At 40.0% G+C, this 16,326-nt stretch overlaps 2 protein-coding genes and 1 long non-coding RNA gene across 5 annotated transcripts; 2 read left to right on the top strand and 1 right to left on the bottom strand.

Moving 5' to 3' along the window:
• Positions 1–1,230: 1,230 nt before the first annotated feature.
• On the top strand, positions 1,231–6,955 carry LOC111337373 (uncharacterized). The gene is made up of 5 exons (XM_022943660.2): positions 1,231–1,899; positions 2,191–2,316; positions 3,613–3,777; positions 4,302–4,361; positions 4,885–6,955. Exons 1-5 carry the CDS (start codon positions 1,794–1,796, stop codon positions 6,342–6,344), a joined length of 1,917 nt encoding a protein of 638 aa, XP_022799395.2. The 5' UTR covers positions 1,231–1,793; the 3' UTR covers positions 6,345–6,955.
• A 1,231-nt stretch (positions 6,956–8,186) lies between these two features.
• LOC111336759 (uncharacterized) lies at positions 8,187–15,288 on the top strand. 3 transcript variants are annotated; one of them, XM_022942920.2, is made up of 6 exons: positions 8,187–8,476; positions 11,831–11,959; positions 12,561–12,800; positions 13,135–13,263; positions 14,100–14,275; positions 14,670–15,288. In XM_022942920.2, exons 1-6 carry the CDS (start codon positions 8,344–8,346, stop codon positions 15,018–15,020), a joined length of 1,158 nt encoding a protein of 385 aa, XP_022798655.2. In that variant the 5' UTR covers positions 8,187–8,343; the 3' UTR covers positions 15,021–15,288. The 3 variants fall into 3 exon arrangements, with proteins under 3 accessions (XP_022798655.2, XP_022798646.2, XP_022798662.2); XM_022942911.2 differs by lacking the exon at positions 8,187–8,476 and adding an exon at positions 9,986–10,688; XM_022942927.2 differs by lacking the exons at positions 8,187–8,476; positions 12,561–12,800 and adding an exon at positions 10,008–10,688.
• On the bottom strand, positions 13,609–14,760 carry LOC148736525 (uncharacterized). Its single transcript, XR_015998451.1, has 2 exons — positions 14,647–14,760; positions 13,609–13,975 (listed from the first exon to the last, which is right to left on the bottom strand). It is a non-coding gene; the product is annotated as an uncharacterized LOC148736525 (long non-coding RNA).
• Positions 15,289–16,326: the final 1,038 nt, after the last annotated feature.

Here is a 16,326-nt window from a genome sequence, read left to right as displayed (position 1 = left end):
GGAGTGGGGCTGGTACCGAGTCTCTCAATGGCACTAGTTAGGCCCAGTCTGGCCCAGGCAGCAAAATGTTAAGAACCTTTTGACGAATTAAATATCCTCGCTTTCTGTTTTTCCTTTTCTGTTTCATTTAGGAAATGTAAATGAGCTAATCTACAATCCCTCTTCGAGTAGTCGACCAGAGTGAAAGTCCACCAGTTACAAAAAAATCATATTCATTTTTTCAATAAAAAGACTAAGGCCGCTTTTTTACACCTTGTCTAACCCGAATGCCTTACGTATTCATTATAAGAGAGTCATTCTCAGTAAATAAACGTTCTTCCACTGCAGCTTTCGGCCCTCTTCACACGGTTCCCAAAAATAAATGATCAGATAAAAGGTTGAGTTAAATTCAAGATAGTTTAGAGCGTCTTAAAAAAAAAGGAAAAAAAAAACGGCTAAACTTTGTTTAGATAACCGGCCCTAAGTTGTCAATTGTAAGAGATTCAAAATTTTAGATTATCTGAATAAGTTGTCTTGAACCGGAACTCGGAGTACAGAGCCGTTAGAATACAAGCTTTTATCTTGGTGTAGAAGGACCATTTTCAAGGCTTTCTAAGCTGAGATGAAGGGGTTCGCGTCCCGGAGAGAGGGACGTTGTCATTAACTCAGCGTAATCATCCAAAGCTTTTTTAAGGGATACATTTTTTACATATCAAAGCTAAGGGAATGCGACTGCCAAACTGACAACAAGTTTATGCGACCTTTCTGTTAAGAAAAATTAATTTCTATCAATATGAGAAGACACACGGGGCTTGCACTGTAGTATCTCGGAGAGCTCCATACAACTTCTTCTAATAAAATTAGAAGGAATTGTATGGAGCTTTTTTGTTTGCTCCGACGAAGGGCTAACGCTCGAAACGTCAGCTTTTATAATCGTAACGGTGGCCAATTTACCATTTCAACTTTGTTGATATATTCAAATTATTTTTTTAGCATTAGTCGAGGCGCGGTGGATGTTGTCACATATGATCCTCAGAAGGTTAAAACGTGAAAACACCCGCCGCGCCACGACCAACGCTAAAAAAGCCCCATGCAATTCCTTATAATAAAATAGTAAGGAGTTGTATGAAGCTCTCTGGGATACGTACAGTGCAAGCCCTGTGTGTCTTCTCAGTTTATTAGGGGGGGTTGACAGAAATTTTGAACCTTTTTACATTAATAATTACTACTGTGTGTGTATTGAACACCGGCCGGATCTAGCCTATATAATCATAATCAAATAGTCATATATTTTCTAAACTGAAGTCCTTCCCGAGCGAGTTCTGATCTCGTATGTCGCTCGTCACTGGTGATCATGGGTTTCAATCGGTTACTCTCGATGCAATATCTTTTAACCTGCTGTCATGTGACACAACTTCTCCCTGGGAATCGACATGTTTCAGCCGGAGACAATCTAAATGGGTACCTCGATGAGGGAAAAATTAAAATCAACGCCTTTCTGGTGGCTCCACTGGTGCAAAAATGAAATCAGCTTGTGAGCACAATTGACACAAAACTCTGTGATCTCTTTGACATTGGTGAACGATATTTTTACTTAATAGGTGAACTGTTGCTCTCTGCTCGCAGCGATAAAGGGATCAATAAGATCATCAGTGGCGTCACTACTTTTAATAGAAAAGACCACGAACTCCTCTAAGGAAAGTGTCAATAGCGGATGAAATCATCTTCCAACGGAGACTCGACGCGCAAAATTTGTTAAAAATTTCACGTTGATTGCAAATATACTGGAAAATAAGGGGAACAAGATAGCGATCATGCTGTCCGTGTGGGTGGCGGTGTTGTCCGCCTTCGTCGCGGCGAGTATTGGAAGCATTGCACCAGGGAAGCGATCTGATTTTTCCATGTCTGACAACCAGTTTTGTAAGTGAGTTTCAGAATATTATATCTTAAAGTTTTGTTGCGAATTAGACTCCGAATTCAATAATGCAACTTGGAAATTGTCTACGTTTAATCATTTTAATGGATCCATGAGAATTTTTAATTATTTTGACAGTCTTAGAAAAAATTCTTACGCCAAAATTTCCACAAAGAATTCGATTCCGAAGCACTCGCGATCAACACAGGTTTTTTTACTACATTTAAAGCTAAAAGTTCGTGTGTAGGTTCAATCGATTAATATCAGTGGTAGGTAATCAGTGAATGTGTTTGCAGATCGCGTCGGAGACACGAAACTGGATGATGAGGTCACAGACTGTGCTCTTGTAGAACATCAATTTAAGAAAGGATATATCAGACTGCGAGAATATCTGGAGCGACGAAGGGGATGTGGGAGGCAAGGTAACTTACTGAAAACTCTTCTCCACGAGCTGAATTTGTCAAAACCGTAAGAAAGGATTGTTTTGGTACCTGTAACAGGTGGACGGTTTTGAGGAAAAGCTCGATATATGTTTGAGCGTAAGAAAGATAGAAACTGGGTCTTATACACGAAATCGAGGCTGGCAGATAATTTTTCCTTCCAATATTGATCTGAGAGACAAAGTTGTGCTTCTGTTCATTTTTACGAAAGTACATCACTCAACTCAAACAAATTTTCATCAGAGCTAACTCTGAGAGAAGAAGGGCTAAACGAGTACAGAGAAACAGATTAGGATAGGATAGGTAGGATAAATAGTTTATTTGAAAAATATTGCAACCAAAGGTTGAATTACGCATTCATTTACAATATTAAGAAATATATAAGAAATGGAAACATATTTTTAGAATATTAAAAATTAGGTAACATACAATTGTTGTTTACTTGCTTGTTTAGAATCATTGTAAAGTGTTATTGAGTTACAAGCTGCTACAGGAAATAACGCTATACAAAGGAATTATTATTATTATTACAATTATTATCATTATTATTATTATATAGCAGTGTAAACCTATGTATGCTAAACGATACCTAAGGCACAGTAGGTCGCTGTTGCACAACCTAAAGGCAAACAGGAAATAAGAAAATTAAATAAAAAGCTAATTGCAGAAACTAATGCATTAAAATGTCTTCCAATGTCTTATTATTATTATTATTACTATTATTACTATTATCATAATCATCATTATTATTATTTAATTAAATTGGGCACTTTACCAGTAGGCACTCGACCCAGCTCTCTTGGATTACGGCTTTACCTGGCCATGTGGAAGAGATGAATCAATTCAAGAGAAGCATGTTTAGATAGTGAAATGAAAACGCTGAAGTTCAGGTCGTGCAAAATTCTTAGAGCGTTAGCTTTTGCTTGTTTTCGGGTGGGTTATAATACCTCAAATTTTCCTCTGAAAGTATGATCAGAATTCCGTGCAGTGAGCAAAGTTTTTAAAAGTGTCAAAGTCTTTGACACCCTATTGCGTTTTGATCAATCATGCCTTACTTGGTTCATTCTCCTTCAAAACCCATTAAATGTTGTCACTCTTAAGATACCGCTTTGCTTTGGATAAACACAGGGCCTCGAATAGATTTGCGCAAATACTACCAAATCTGCAATAAAACCCACCATTTTTCATCTGAGTACTAGCTTTCACTGAAAAGTTTTCAACAAATCCGACGATATTTTGACTTTATAATCATATGATCACTCAACGTTTTTATTATAGGAAAACTGAAAAACATCGAAGGAATTGAAAAGTCAACAGTGGATGACGTTAACAACGATAACATCGCCGAGATTGCCAAATCTACCACTGAAGACTTTCATTACTCTGTGCCGTCGCCATTGCCAGTCGCTAAGAAGGTCCATAAGCCTAAAACTATTCCTCAAGGTGAGAGTTTACCTCCTTATTTTTTTTTTTTTGATGGAGCAGTTTCAAAGAATTTCTAACATGTCGAAAGATATCACTTGTTGCGTTGGAATTCAATCACAGCGCTCTGTGATTGGTGAAAAAATTTCACCCCTGCCTGTTGACCAATCAGATGGCACTTCTCACGTTTGGGATGCTTTGCCTCTTTTTGCTTTATGTGAGCTCTGATTGGCTCCTTGAAAAAGTCTCCCTATCCCTATTTGGGGCTATGAATTTTGAAGACATTCAATAAAAAAGTACCCTGAATTTCGTCTCGATTGAATGTTTCTTTAACCATAAAACAACAGCTAACACATCAGGGTTTATCAAGGTGAATTCTCTAGGCACTTTCAATTTTTGAATAAGTAAGAGCTCGACAATTACATAGAAAAATGTTGACATTATTACATCATTGGTTTATGAGTTGAGATGAAAACGCTCAGTTAGTATCTCCATTGAAAAAGGCCCTTGATCTCATTTCTTTTTCTTTTCGTTTTTGTGCTTAGTGATCAACACCTATCAACCTCATAAGATGGCTTATGTGCCCCGCAGGTATCCTGTGGCAGGTGGGTGACCTTTGCTGTCAGAATAAGTCAAAACACTATATTGAAATAATAACTTGATAAATTAATAGCCATGTACCTAAGGCGTACCAAGTTTTTTTTTTAACACCTCAATTATCTATTTATATGTTTGATACATTTAATAAGTTTAAACGGCACTCTGACTGGCCGACGAAGTCTTTTTGTCAATGCCTAGACGGAAAGCGATTTTCACTTATGCAATCCATGCACACCTTGCATTGTGCTTGATTATAAGAATACATGCCACTGAAATCAACCGATACTCCTCTTCCCTCATACTGAGGAAACTGGCACAGGCCAATGCAGTTTGGATCACCTTGTTCTTGATGCTTAGCCATTATCGACAACGGGTGACTTAATGGAAAATGGGAAATTTGGCAATGGGACCAATATGTCCGGGGATTGTGATTTAACCAATAAATTCGAAGTAGTTTTAGCCACACCACCTTACATAAATCAAATTTCTATTACCAGCAAAATTACATTTTTTTTATTTACTAAACAGCGGTGACAGCAACAGGAAAAACAATAGCACTGCACACGCCCGCCCGACCCCCATTCCAATCTACAGTACAAAGGAACAAGCCAGCAAGACCAAACTTAAGCGACTATCAAAGCAAATCTCAGAATTTAGGACTTTCTTTTAAGAGTAACCCTTCTGTCGCAGGTTTTCCAGGCTCTGTAGAGAATCAAAACACACAGTCTATATTCACTAACGCACTCGGGGATCAATACACACGTCTGGCTTCCAACTATAATCACCTCGACCAACCAAAACCCAACCACGATCTACTTCAAACATTTTATCCAGGCACACTTCAAGAACGTTCACACACTGGAGAAACTGTTGCTGTGGGTCAACCGCTTTTTGTCCAAAAGGCCCACGTGCAAGCCACTTCTAGTCTTCAAAACAAAATGTCAAGCTTGCTAAAAAATGCAATGAATAACTTCAATAAGCCCTCATTAGGCACACCTGCCAGTGCCAATACATTTAAAGGACCCAGTATCAACTTGAAACCAAAGGTTTTGAATAAACCTGCGACAAAAATTAATGTTCAGAGCAACCCGGACGAAAATATCGACGAAAATCTTGCAGCCATGCGCGATCCCGAAAAAGACGACAGCAATGGTTCTATCGATGACAAACCTACTCCGGAACCTGGAATTGACGATAAACCAGCTAACCAAGCCGCTATCAGTCCTTCTACTAATCTCAGTGAATTGTCTTTATCACAGAGACCTGGAGAAAATCTAAGACCCATGAAACCAGTTTCAGACACGTCAAACGGGCTCGGAAAGGCGGTTATGAAAGGAACTCCTACATTTGTAAACAAACTGCAAAATGCTGCAGCTCAACCCAACACTGCTGCAGAAAAACTTCAACAGCCGTCAATCAACTTTGATTTCCTCAAAAACAAAATTATGCATACAACCAATGCAACTTTCCTACGGCGCATGCTCGCACTCATTCAAAAGATCACTCATCACAAAGACTTTTCGAAACTGCAAGCTCCTGCTAGGAGCCTGGTAGCCCAGGCGAACACCGCTGTCCAGGCACTCACTAGCGCGTATAAAGAGAGAGTGTCGTCATCGCCGCTGGCTGGGGGGAATGGTGACCAGCTTTATCCACTGAGTAAGAAGTCCGCTGTCCAGAGATTTAGTCAGGCGTACAACGGGAGAATCTCAGCTTCACCGCTAAATCTTGGTTTTGTAAACCAGATTTATAGGAATACCTATCCAGTGACCAAAAAGGCGACTCTCCCAGTGATGAATCAAGCATATAACCCAAGGATCGCAGCCTTAAGACCTGCTAACCGATTTTATGGCAACAACTTTTCGGCCCTGACCAAGAAATTCCAAATAGCAAGGAATCCCTATTACCAGAACTATTACCAATACGGAAAACCGTACTACAGCAATTTGCAGAGTATGCAATACGGGTTATACAACGGCAATGTGCCTTGAGTGTAACTCAGCGTTCAAAATGACCTCGAGTTAAAAAGAAAATAAGACCTGTTACAGGTTTTAGCGGTGTCAAGTGAACAGTGCAAAAGAAATCCGGCCTAGAAAAACAGGCTTTGGGACTCAGACCATTCCTTAATGAAGCTTTCTAGTGCCCATTAATATTCTTTGAATGGGGGCATTATCTTCTCTTACTCCTACTATAATTTTAGATATAATTCTCCATGAACTTGTATAAAATTAATCTCTGCTCTCTTTCGTTCTTTAATTTTTTGATGACCCTACAGCTCTCCAGCACTTTTGCAGCTCACGTGAAATAACTATTTTGTGGTTTTGTGGTTTGCCAAAAGTACTTATCATGTGATATTAGGTCAAGGAAAAATATATAGCTTATCACGGTAATGTTGAGAAATCAAGTCGATAATCACAGGAATAACCCGCTGTAGTAATTTTTTGTATACGCATGTTAAAGTTAAACTGATTTTAGATTTTAGGCAGTCAGTTAGCACACAACCAAGCAACAGAAACCTTTCTCACGACGACTACATCAATGAAACGCTATTTGTCTTTTCAAAGGCTTTGTATGAAAATAAAATTTGATGTTCATATCATCATTAGTTTCTATACTATTTCAGTTCAGCTTTTTCAAGTGACCAAGCGTGTGAACCCAAGCTCATACGTGAGCTAATCTAGCCCAGCTGGCCCTTGCTATTAGTTCATCGGTGCGAGCTTTTCCGTCTTCGCAGGAACGAGGCATAGGAGCAGCGCCAGCCAGTCTGCAAGGGAGCTAGATAGCTCTCTCATTATTAGTGCCAGACCTTCAGCAAACCTCTCCCTGACTTGTCTCGAATCTTCCCGCGACGGAGAAACGTGCGTCCAGCAAACAGCGCTGATAATTAGGACCTGCACATGTGCGCAGTTTAGTGCTCTTCTGACTTTGCTGTTCGTGCTGGTAGGAAAATCGTTCACTTCAAGCACATCGATCGGTTTACCCATAACATCGTAATTTTATTCAGTGTCTTCTTTTTTAATCGATTCAAACTTGTTCTAGTTTACACCTAGTGTGCACGACGAGCAACATGTTTTCTTAACCAATGTGAACGCGTTTTGAACTACAAAAAGTGTTCCTGGAATTTAAATCCTTGATATCCATACAAAGTGAAGAACAACAGATACACCGGCTTGAAAGAACAGTGAACTTTTAACTTAAGACTAGATTTTTTTAATCCTTTGACCTCTCAGAGTGACTAAAATCTATTTTCTCCTTAAAATATCACCCCTGGATCACACATTAAGGTTACGAGAATAAAGGAAATGATCTCCAACTGAAGACGCCATCCACTGTTAGACAAATAGTTTTCCTTGTCAGTACCTTAGGAAACGTTCAGAGAACAGTATGGAGATTATGCAAACTGATGCTGGAATGTAAAGAGCTAAATAAGCAACAAAAATTGTTGCCCAACTACCTGGCTTCGTCGATAAGCACGTTACAAAACTCCATACGGGTAGTTGTTTTTCTCAGATTCAGGAGAGCCTGAAGAAGAGAAATTGGAAATTCTGTAGTCGTATACGAATTTCTGGAGGGGAGTGATATTTGGCTAGGAGAATTGTTAACGTTCTATAGATTTGACCCAACAAACTTTCCATTTTGATTTTTTTGATTTTTTAAATTTTTTTGGGTGATTTATAGTTTTCATTTCTTGGCACCTGCTTCAGTTAACATAAACCATATCATTTGCACCAATCAACATGAAGAGTACCTCCATGAAGTGTGGATTCAGCAATGACGGAAATAGAAGTCCCACGCGCGGCTTTAATTGGTTGTCCTTGATCCCAAAATAACGTAATACCAAAACATTGGGTGAGATCTGACTCGAGCAACGCAACTGCCAAATTTGGCGTCTTAGCTGATGGTAGTTATCAAAAATTTGCTGGTTTTGATTTAATTTGTCAAGTTTTAACTCGATCAAACCAAGCGGAACTGCGCCGTGTGTTTGAAAGAATGGAGCGCTTCACAGTTGCTTGGGTTCTGTTTTCGCTTTGTCTGTGTTTTGTGTCAGGAAAAACCGCGAAACAGAAGTCATCACTCTTAAATACGATAGTCAAGAGGTGGGATTTAATCGTCGAAAACGACCGTAAGTCGGTGAAGTGTTTAATTTGTTGCCCTCATGTCAAGAATATTAAGTACCATCATAAACGCTTTAAGCGTACCTATCGGCGCTCGCAATTCATCAGAAAAACTGGCATAGTACTTATAAATAAGGGAAATCCAATATCTCAAAACACAAATAGCATTTGAAAGGTCAGAAAACACTTGCTGGTCTCGAATCATGGTGATGTGAAGGTTGTTAATCGTTCTAACTGCAAGTTAGTCGAATCTGGTGAGAAAGGATCAGTTGACGCAATAAAGCACTTAAGGTTAAACTTGGGTTGGAGGGTTTTGGTTGTCAACCTTTTGACATAGCCTGCATGTAATTAATCCCCCCCCCCCCCCACTCCCTCCTAGTCATCCCGAGGAGAAGGGGAGGGGAGAGCACTTCATCAATTTTGGATTGCAGGGGTGCCGCTGCTGCCAACTGCAACTTTCCGCACCAAAGAAGAGCCCGTGCTAGTCGGCCTCTTTGATCGAAGGTTTCCCGAGAAGTGAGAGCAGGAGGGGCATCCATCATCTATCTACTTATCAATTTAGAAATATTTCCTTTTTTTTTTTTTTCGGTGTACAAATTAAATCATAACGGTTCCGCGGAGTCTGAGATAGTAGCATTCGACACCACTAAAACGACAAGTTTCATGGGGCTTTCTGAGTGAGTATCAACCAGTCAACTTTTTGGATATTATTCGCAATTTTTCCTGATTCGCTGGGAGTTATCGTGTCCTCAGATATTTTCAAGCTGAGCCTTCATTACTAACATCTAGCAAAATGTTTTGAAGCCAAAATAGACTCTCACTCAAAATTCATTATCGAAAGCGAGTTTTTTTGGCAGCAAAATATAGCAATGGGTAGGGATGGCATTTTAGATTCATTTCTGCAGGTTAACAGATGCTACGTGTAAGGTGACGTTAAACATCATTTCTATCAGAGATATTTAGATACTTACGAAAAACACAACACTTTTTTTGCCACATTGTGTATGTTCAGTTTTATTTACAAGTAACGCATACTTTACTTTTCATGCGCCATTACCTGCTATTCATCTGATGCGTCTATGGTCAGCCTAAGTGTGCATACAACTCTGCCAGCAAGAAATAGTTTGTCAGTGTCTTACATTCCTCGCAAAGGCTGGAAACTTAAATTTTTGGCCGTCGGTAGAAGTAACTATGAAATAGAGCCTTCCAGATTTTTAAAACAATTGGCTAGGCCAGGCTACGAATCATTTGTATCAGTAAGATACATATTTAGCTGTTCCAAGTTACAGTTTGAAATCATATTGAGAAGACGAGGGATCATGGTCTGGATCACGCGTCCTATTAGTGCATCCAAATGTAAAAGTAAAAAACACGGAGTGTTTGAATCACTGGAGAAAAAAAAAATTAAAGTTTGCCAAGTAAATGAACTTTCAGCGACCTAGCTCTTGGAGCGTCAAAGCTAAAGATGAAAATCAACAGGGAAGGGTGTCTAAGTGTATCAACCCTCGGTAAAAAATGGCACAAAACTTGCCAAAAGATACTAGTTCACAAAAGTTTGATTCTTCTGTTTAATTGCTATGTATACTTAAAACCCTCGCGTAAGTTTTGTCCACAAGCGTTTGATACTTCACGCTTCAGAGAATGACGAAAAACTCACCTGCTAGTTCTTAAAAGATCGCAACAGTTTTAGCAGGTATCTCTTTATAGATAGAAGTTGAAAAAGATTGATATGCAAAAGGAAAACATGTATTATTCATTAAAGTTGTGACACTTCCTGTCGTGTAGTAAAAGCAAAGCCAGAGGGCACGCGCTCCCTTGGGTTATCAACCGTGAACAAGAAATCCTTGGAATCCATTTTTCTATAATTTCATCTCGGACCCTCGGGTTTCGAATATTTCAAGATGAGGAAAAGCGTAATTTTGATCCTTCTAATGTTGATCGCAATTTGTGCCGCTAAATTGTCCAAGAGCAAGAAACACAAGGACGAGAAAAGCAAAACAATTAAGGTAATCGACACTAAAAAACACAAGGACGAACTGAAAAAACACAAGGCTAAGAACGAGCAAAAAGACAGCAGCAAGAAACATCTAAAGGATGCCAAGAAAAAACAAGACTTGAAGAAAAAAGATAAAAAACCAAAGATTTCGGAGGATAAGGCCACTAATAAGACAGCAACTAACAAGACGGAAACTGTAGAAAAGAAAGAAAACAGCACCAAAGGTAAATCAGAAATTTTGAAAATCGAATTTCAAGTTCGGAAAACGCCAGTTCAAGAGGTGGGACTGTTATGACAGGTACCGGGCAACTTTTCAAAATAAATTCAGTTCAAGCCGGGCACTTCGGCTGAGAGTTCCGTGTCTCTCAGACGTACTGCGAAATATTGTAATTCAGATATCATTTTGTTCTATTACAGTCGATATTACAATGAGTATCTGACGAGTATCCTACCTGGCAAGCGCGCGATTAAACCGCGATCTGTCAAACCCCAAGAAATGAATTTGGTCAAAACAAAAATATCTTCCGACGAAGACAACATTAGCTTGCACACGAGTATTAATACTCCTGTTCAGCTTATTTAATTTTTAACATAATTCTACCACATTCTGTTTTAATAACCTCACTCAATGAGAATATGGATTCACATTAAGACAAAGCTAAAGTGTACAAGTTTTGAACCATTTGACCTGCCACTGAGGCAGTGAGTGTGTGGACATAGATAACAAACTAATGACTAAGATTGATTCCGGTAAAATCCAAGTCATTTCACGAAAAACAAGTTCTTCTTTTCCCAATAAATGTTTTACTGTTAAGCGTGTGAAAAGTTATATAAAAATTTGAGTAAGCGACATAGAACATGAAACGGCTACGTAGCTACGACTGAACAGTCTGGCCAAAACAAAGGGTTATCATTCCAGCGGTCGCTTTGTATGAGCCCAGTCAAAGAGATTGACTCCAATTCTGAGATCTCACCCTACCATCCGTCCTTTACAAAACATTTAACCATGATCCTGGAAGAAGGTGGACTGGCTCGGCTAACAATGTAAACCTTAAAGGGTAAAAATGTTCATCTCTACACTCAACAGAACACTTCGCACGTGTATGAACATTTAGTAGGACAGAAATGTAAGTTTGGTAGCCGGGATGAAATTCCCTTAGGCACAAGACAACTAAAAATTCACCCTTCTAACCGGACCACTCCGTACTTCGGACCCATGCATTAAGAAATCCTTACACTTCAAAATTGTCTGCAAACCAGGTACCTACACAATTTGCGATATAAGGTTAGTTTAGGGGAGTACCTCTTGCAGCGTACATTTTTTCTATCCTTTTTGCTTTTCTTAAAGTTTCCTTTTTTAACACAGCAATCCTCTCGCAAAACCCACCTGCCGATTGCCAGAACATCATAGACGATTATTCCAAAGGAAAACTTCTAATGTACGAGTACAAAATCCAGATCAACCGCTGTATGAAAAAAGCTAAGGGTGATGCAGGTAAGTGGTTTGATTGACTGACAGTTGATTGATGGACAGGTATACTTGCATATGATCGTTCAGTGATTTTTTTACAATCTGAGTTACACTCAGATATAGTGAAACTCATGTAATTTGCATGTAATTTTAAATCTTGGCTGTTACTTGGCAAAGACGTTGGGCAGAACCGTATAAAAGAAGTAGTTCGCGGTAATGTACGCTTTCAGTCCCCTGAATAAACCGAATTCATAGAACTAGAGTCGAAGGGGAGGGCTGCAACAAGGCTTTTCTTTCATGCAAAAACGGTAACGTTCGATACCAGCTGGATCAAGCCTTCCGTTTTAGAATAGTGCGTCTGACAGTAATTTTGTTCAACCTTTAATTCCCTGACCGTTCTCAACGCTAGCTAAAGCTGAAGCGAACGGACCTTAAACATGGAGGGTGGGGTCAGTCACATTTGCGCCTGATTTACCTTGAAAGCCGGTGCTCAGAAATTAATTCCTCATCAAGCTAACACATGATGCATTAAGGCTGCTATTAACAAACCTTTCCATAATCAATCAAGTCACCGTAAGCCACTAACATCTAACGATCCTAACATTGTATAACGCATTAACCACAGACGGCACAGCTGACGCTGACACAAAATCAGCGCTGTTGCGCCCGGACAGTGAACCGACAGAAGACACAGACCAAGCTGTCAATGTTAGACCTTACAGCACCGAGGAACAAAAACAGGACTTTGACCAAGACTTTGACACAGGTCATAGCGATTTTAGCGCGCATGATAACGATAACGACGATGATTACAAAGATGATGATGATAGTAGTGACGATTACGACGAACCGGAAGAAAATGCAGGTGAAAATCTGGTTTAAACAGGTTTCAGGAGTTTTTAAACATTTCCGCTGCGTTAAAAACCACGCAATTAACGCCGAATAATCTGAAACAGTGCTTAGTCAGCTGATAATTGCAGAGTAACTTGTTCAATAAAATGATAACTTTGAAGAAGAAAGGAAATTAAAGAATTGCCTTTCGAGAACCGTTAATAGGGTTCAAATGCTAACTGTTGTTTATCCCGTATAAGTTTTCAAGGAAATACAAAATTTGTGTTCCTTTGATTGTCTTCAATTTCAGAAAAAAGAAATCTAGTTTAAAAATCAGTTTTTCTTCGCTCTGTGTGCTCTAAATTTAGCTAAAAAGATGCAAGTCCCTGCAGCTGCTCGTTACCAAGCTCCTGTGCTGCCAGCACAGAACTACAATATGCCAGCCCAACAGCCAGAAATTCCGGGGCAACAAGCCGCCTTTTACTACCCCAATACGGGTAAATTATTTTTCTTGTTCAAGGTCTCATGACGAAGGTTAACTAAGAATTGGCTGAGCCTGCGATGGACGAAAATTAATTGATGACTTACAAATATGGCCCATGCTCAAACCTCATTAGGATTGGACATGGGCCAGAAAGACTGGGCCGAGTATAATGGGTCCGCACTTCACGGTAAACTTCCCACATCGCGTAAAGCAATAAAAAAAATTAGCATATTAAATTTTCTTTGTCGGTTAGGAGGTTCTGCTTGGCCTTCGGCTCAATTTCAGTAAATTATTATCGGAAAATATTCTAGTTGTATAATGAGATTTTACAAGAACAGCACATAAAATAGACGAGTCGGTCGTTTCACTACATTTCTCTCGGAAGTTTGCCTGGAGGCCTTGACCTCGTGTACTCAATCCAGGCTGCCTGCCATTAAAATAACTGACAGAACTTGATGACTGTTGACCGGGCGACTTTAAAACATATAGACCCAGTTCATACAGTGACAAACACGACGATAACAGATACCTCAGAGCTTATTGCAATCATGGACTTTCAACCATTGACAGGCACAAACTTGTTAAAAAAAGATACTTAACTTCACGGTGTTTCCATATTACATTTCTCGCCCAAACCGAAGAATAGAGCACATTTCGTGTCAGTGTCTCAAAATGAAAACTTAGCGCTAGCACCGCAAAGGCAGTTGTCCACAAGTCGGACAAACCTGAGAAAACAAATACAAATACTTTCATTTAATTTTGACAAAAGAGTTCTTCACCTTCTAAGCCTTGCAGTAAATTTGATACATCGTAGTATTCATCACGTTCAAGTGCCAAATATTTTTTTAGCTCAGACCCCATATAACGGAGCACCGGTTCAGAACCCTGTCCTCGACCAGACTCAAGCAGCTTTCGCTCCAAATCCTATGAACCAGTACCCAGCCAATCCTGCTCCTTTCCAGGCAGGAGATCCAAATATGGGCATGAATGCTGTGGCTAAAAACACCATACCAGACAACACACAGGTTTGTTAAAGAAAAGGGGAGAGAATTCATGAGAATTAATGAAGTTGACGAATACTTCATGTTCCAGTCAATTTGGTAAAGGCAAAATTTCCAGTCCTCCCGACGCACAGTACCGCACGTGATTAATTTGCCCATTAGAAATTTGTCCAAATTTATCGAGATCTTTTGCAAGAAGCCCAACTACATTCTTGGTAAGCTAAAGAAAGTTAAGTTTTTACAATTGTTTTCTCAACTAAACATCACATCATAGCCATTGATGAAGTTCAATTACTGATCAATTGAATTAAAACTGGTGTCTGGAGTGAGAAGTATTAAAGTGGGCGGACCAACCAGATTCTATGTAAAAAAAAAAAAATGTAACTGATACTCACTTTTAAACACAAAACTCACTTAGACACAGCAGCCCCCAGCATCTCAAGCAAATGCTGTGTTCGATCAATGGCGGGCCAGCAGTTTTGGTGCAGCAGCTGCAACCAAGGACGAAATTCCTAGTGCACCGGTGGCTCCCAGCAATGACCAATTCGCCGAGTTTATGAAGCTGCAAGCTTCCACTGGCAACGCAGCAGAGGCATCACCTGTAAGCCAACAAGCGGCTATGCCAGCGGCCATGCAACAAAGAAGTGACGTTCCACAGCAGCCAAGCTTGTTTCCCGCGCAGACGCAGTTGCCCAACACTGTCCCTAGCCCAAGCCAAGCCTTTTACATGCAACCCGAAGAGCGTGGTGATTTCCCTGAAAACCCATGAAAGAAAAATTAAACAGTTTTGATATGATTACTTGTAAGGGTAATAGCATAATGTAACTCACTATGTGGAGCTCAGAAGGGCGAAAACCGTTCCTCATTTGGAGAGAATTGAGCACAAATTCATGAAAGGAGGTTCACTTAAGATGAGGCTATTTTCATGCAGTGACCCACCTGGAACCTTTAACCTCTTGCTCATGATATCAAGCAAATGTTTGTGAGCAGAATGAGGCGGATAACAACAACGAAATAAAGGTCTCCTCTTTTTAACACGTTTTGTCCTGTTTTACTTTGATTAGAAGTGTTTTCTTGTAACGCGGCATGGCAAATTTGGGTTTGAGTTCCGCCGTGACCATTAGTTGACACTGCTTTATGAAGTCCCAATCATGTTTCGTTGATTTAGATTATCTGCTGTGTTAATTTAAGTGAAATGCCTTGTCTTGGTAATCGTCATCTCTCTTTGATAAAAACCAGGATAAGCCCAGCGGTACCGGCTGTTTGGCTTGGGTGTAGACTTAACCAGGTTTAGACCTCTCTCAGTACTATGGAGTAAATCCCTGTTCAAATTAACCGTTCGATAACAACCAAATGATGTAAAACGTAACAAAATCAAACCTCCCCTCCTCACCCCGCCAAAAAATATAATATACAAGAAACTGCCGAGGCTTCATCTCCAGGCTCTCCGTTATCCAGATACGACTGAAGGGGAGAAGGGGGTGAAGAGGTCGCGCTTTAACCCATACATGCTGAAAATTTCATCCTCCGACTGTTTCAATTCCAACCTGGGATTCAAACCCAGACCACGACCGTGACAAGTCACGACGCGTATATTGTTGGATCTCACTTTGAGGATGTTCCCAGCAGACGGGCAAGCTCAGTACGTCAACCCTCTTGATGGTAAGTAGTCGATAAATTACAAAATTTTTGCTCCCTTAACTCAGAGTTTTTCCATTGAAACGTAATTTATAACCTCCGGTATAGTTTAAGTTCAATTTGACGAGGGGGTCTGCGAGACATGTAGAGTCGCAGCTGTAGGAATCCGAATAACGAATGTTTTATAATTTTCCTTCGTACCTTGGCTGTTTATGAACTCTTCGACAAATCACGCTACTTGCCACCCTGGGCTGGTTTTAGTGACGGAGTGTCAAGTAGAATTGACAATTGACTCCGAGTTACCACAGTCGTCTCCATTGGAACCTGGACTTGGTTTGGAAATCTTCAGTGCGGGTGTTTGTCGAGGCTGGGCGTAGGGTGGTTTCAGTACTTCATCGCTCGTCTGTGTTTGACTATCGGTTTTAAAACATTCTATC

Source organism: Stylophora pistillata, chromosome 3, assembly GCF_964205215.1.
Source record: "Stylophora pistillata chromosome 3, jaStyPist1.2, whole genome shotgun sequence".
NCBI lineage: Eukaryota > Metazoa > Cnidaria > Anthozoa > Scleractinia > Pocilloporidae > Stylophora > Stylophora pistillata.
Note: the sequence above shows the minus strand (reverse complement) of the source record. Positions and strands in the feature narration are given on the sequence as shown.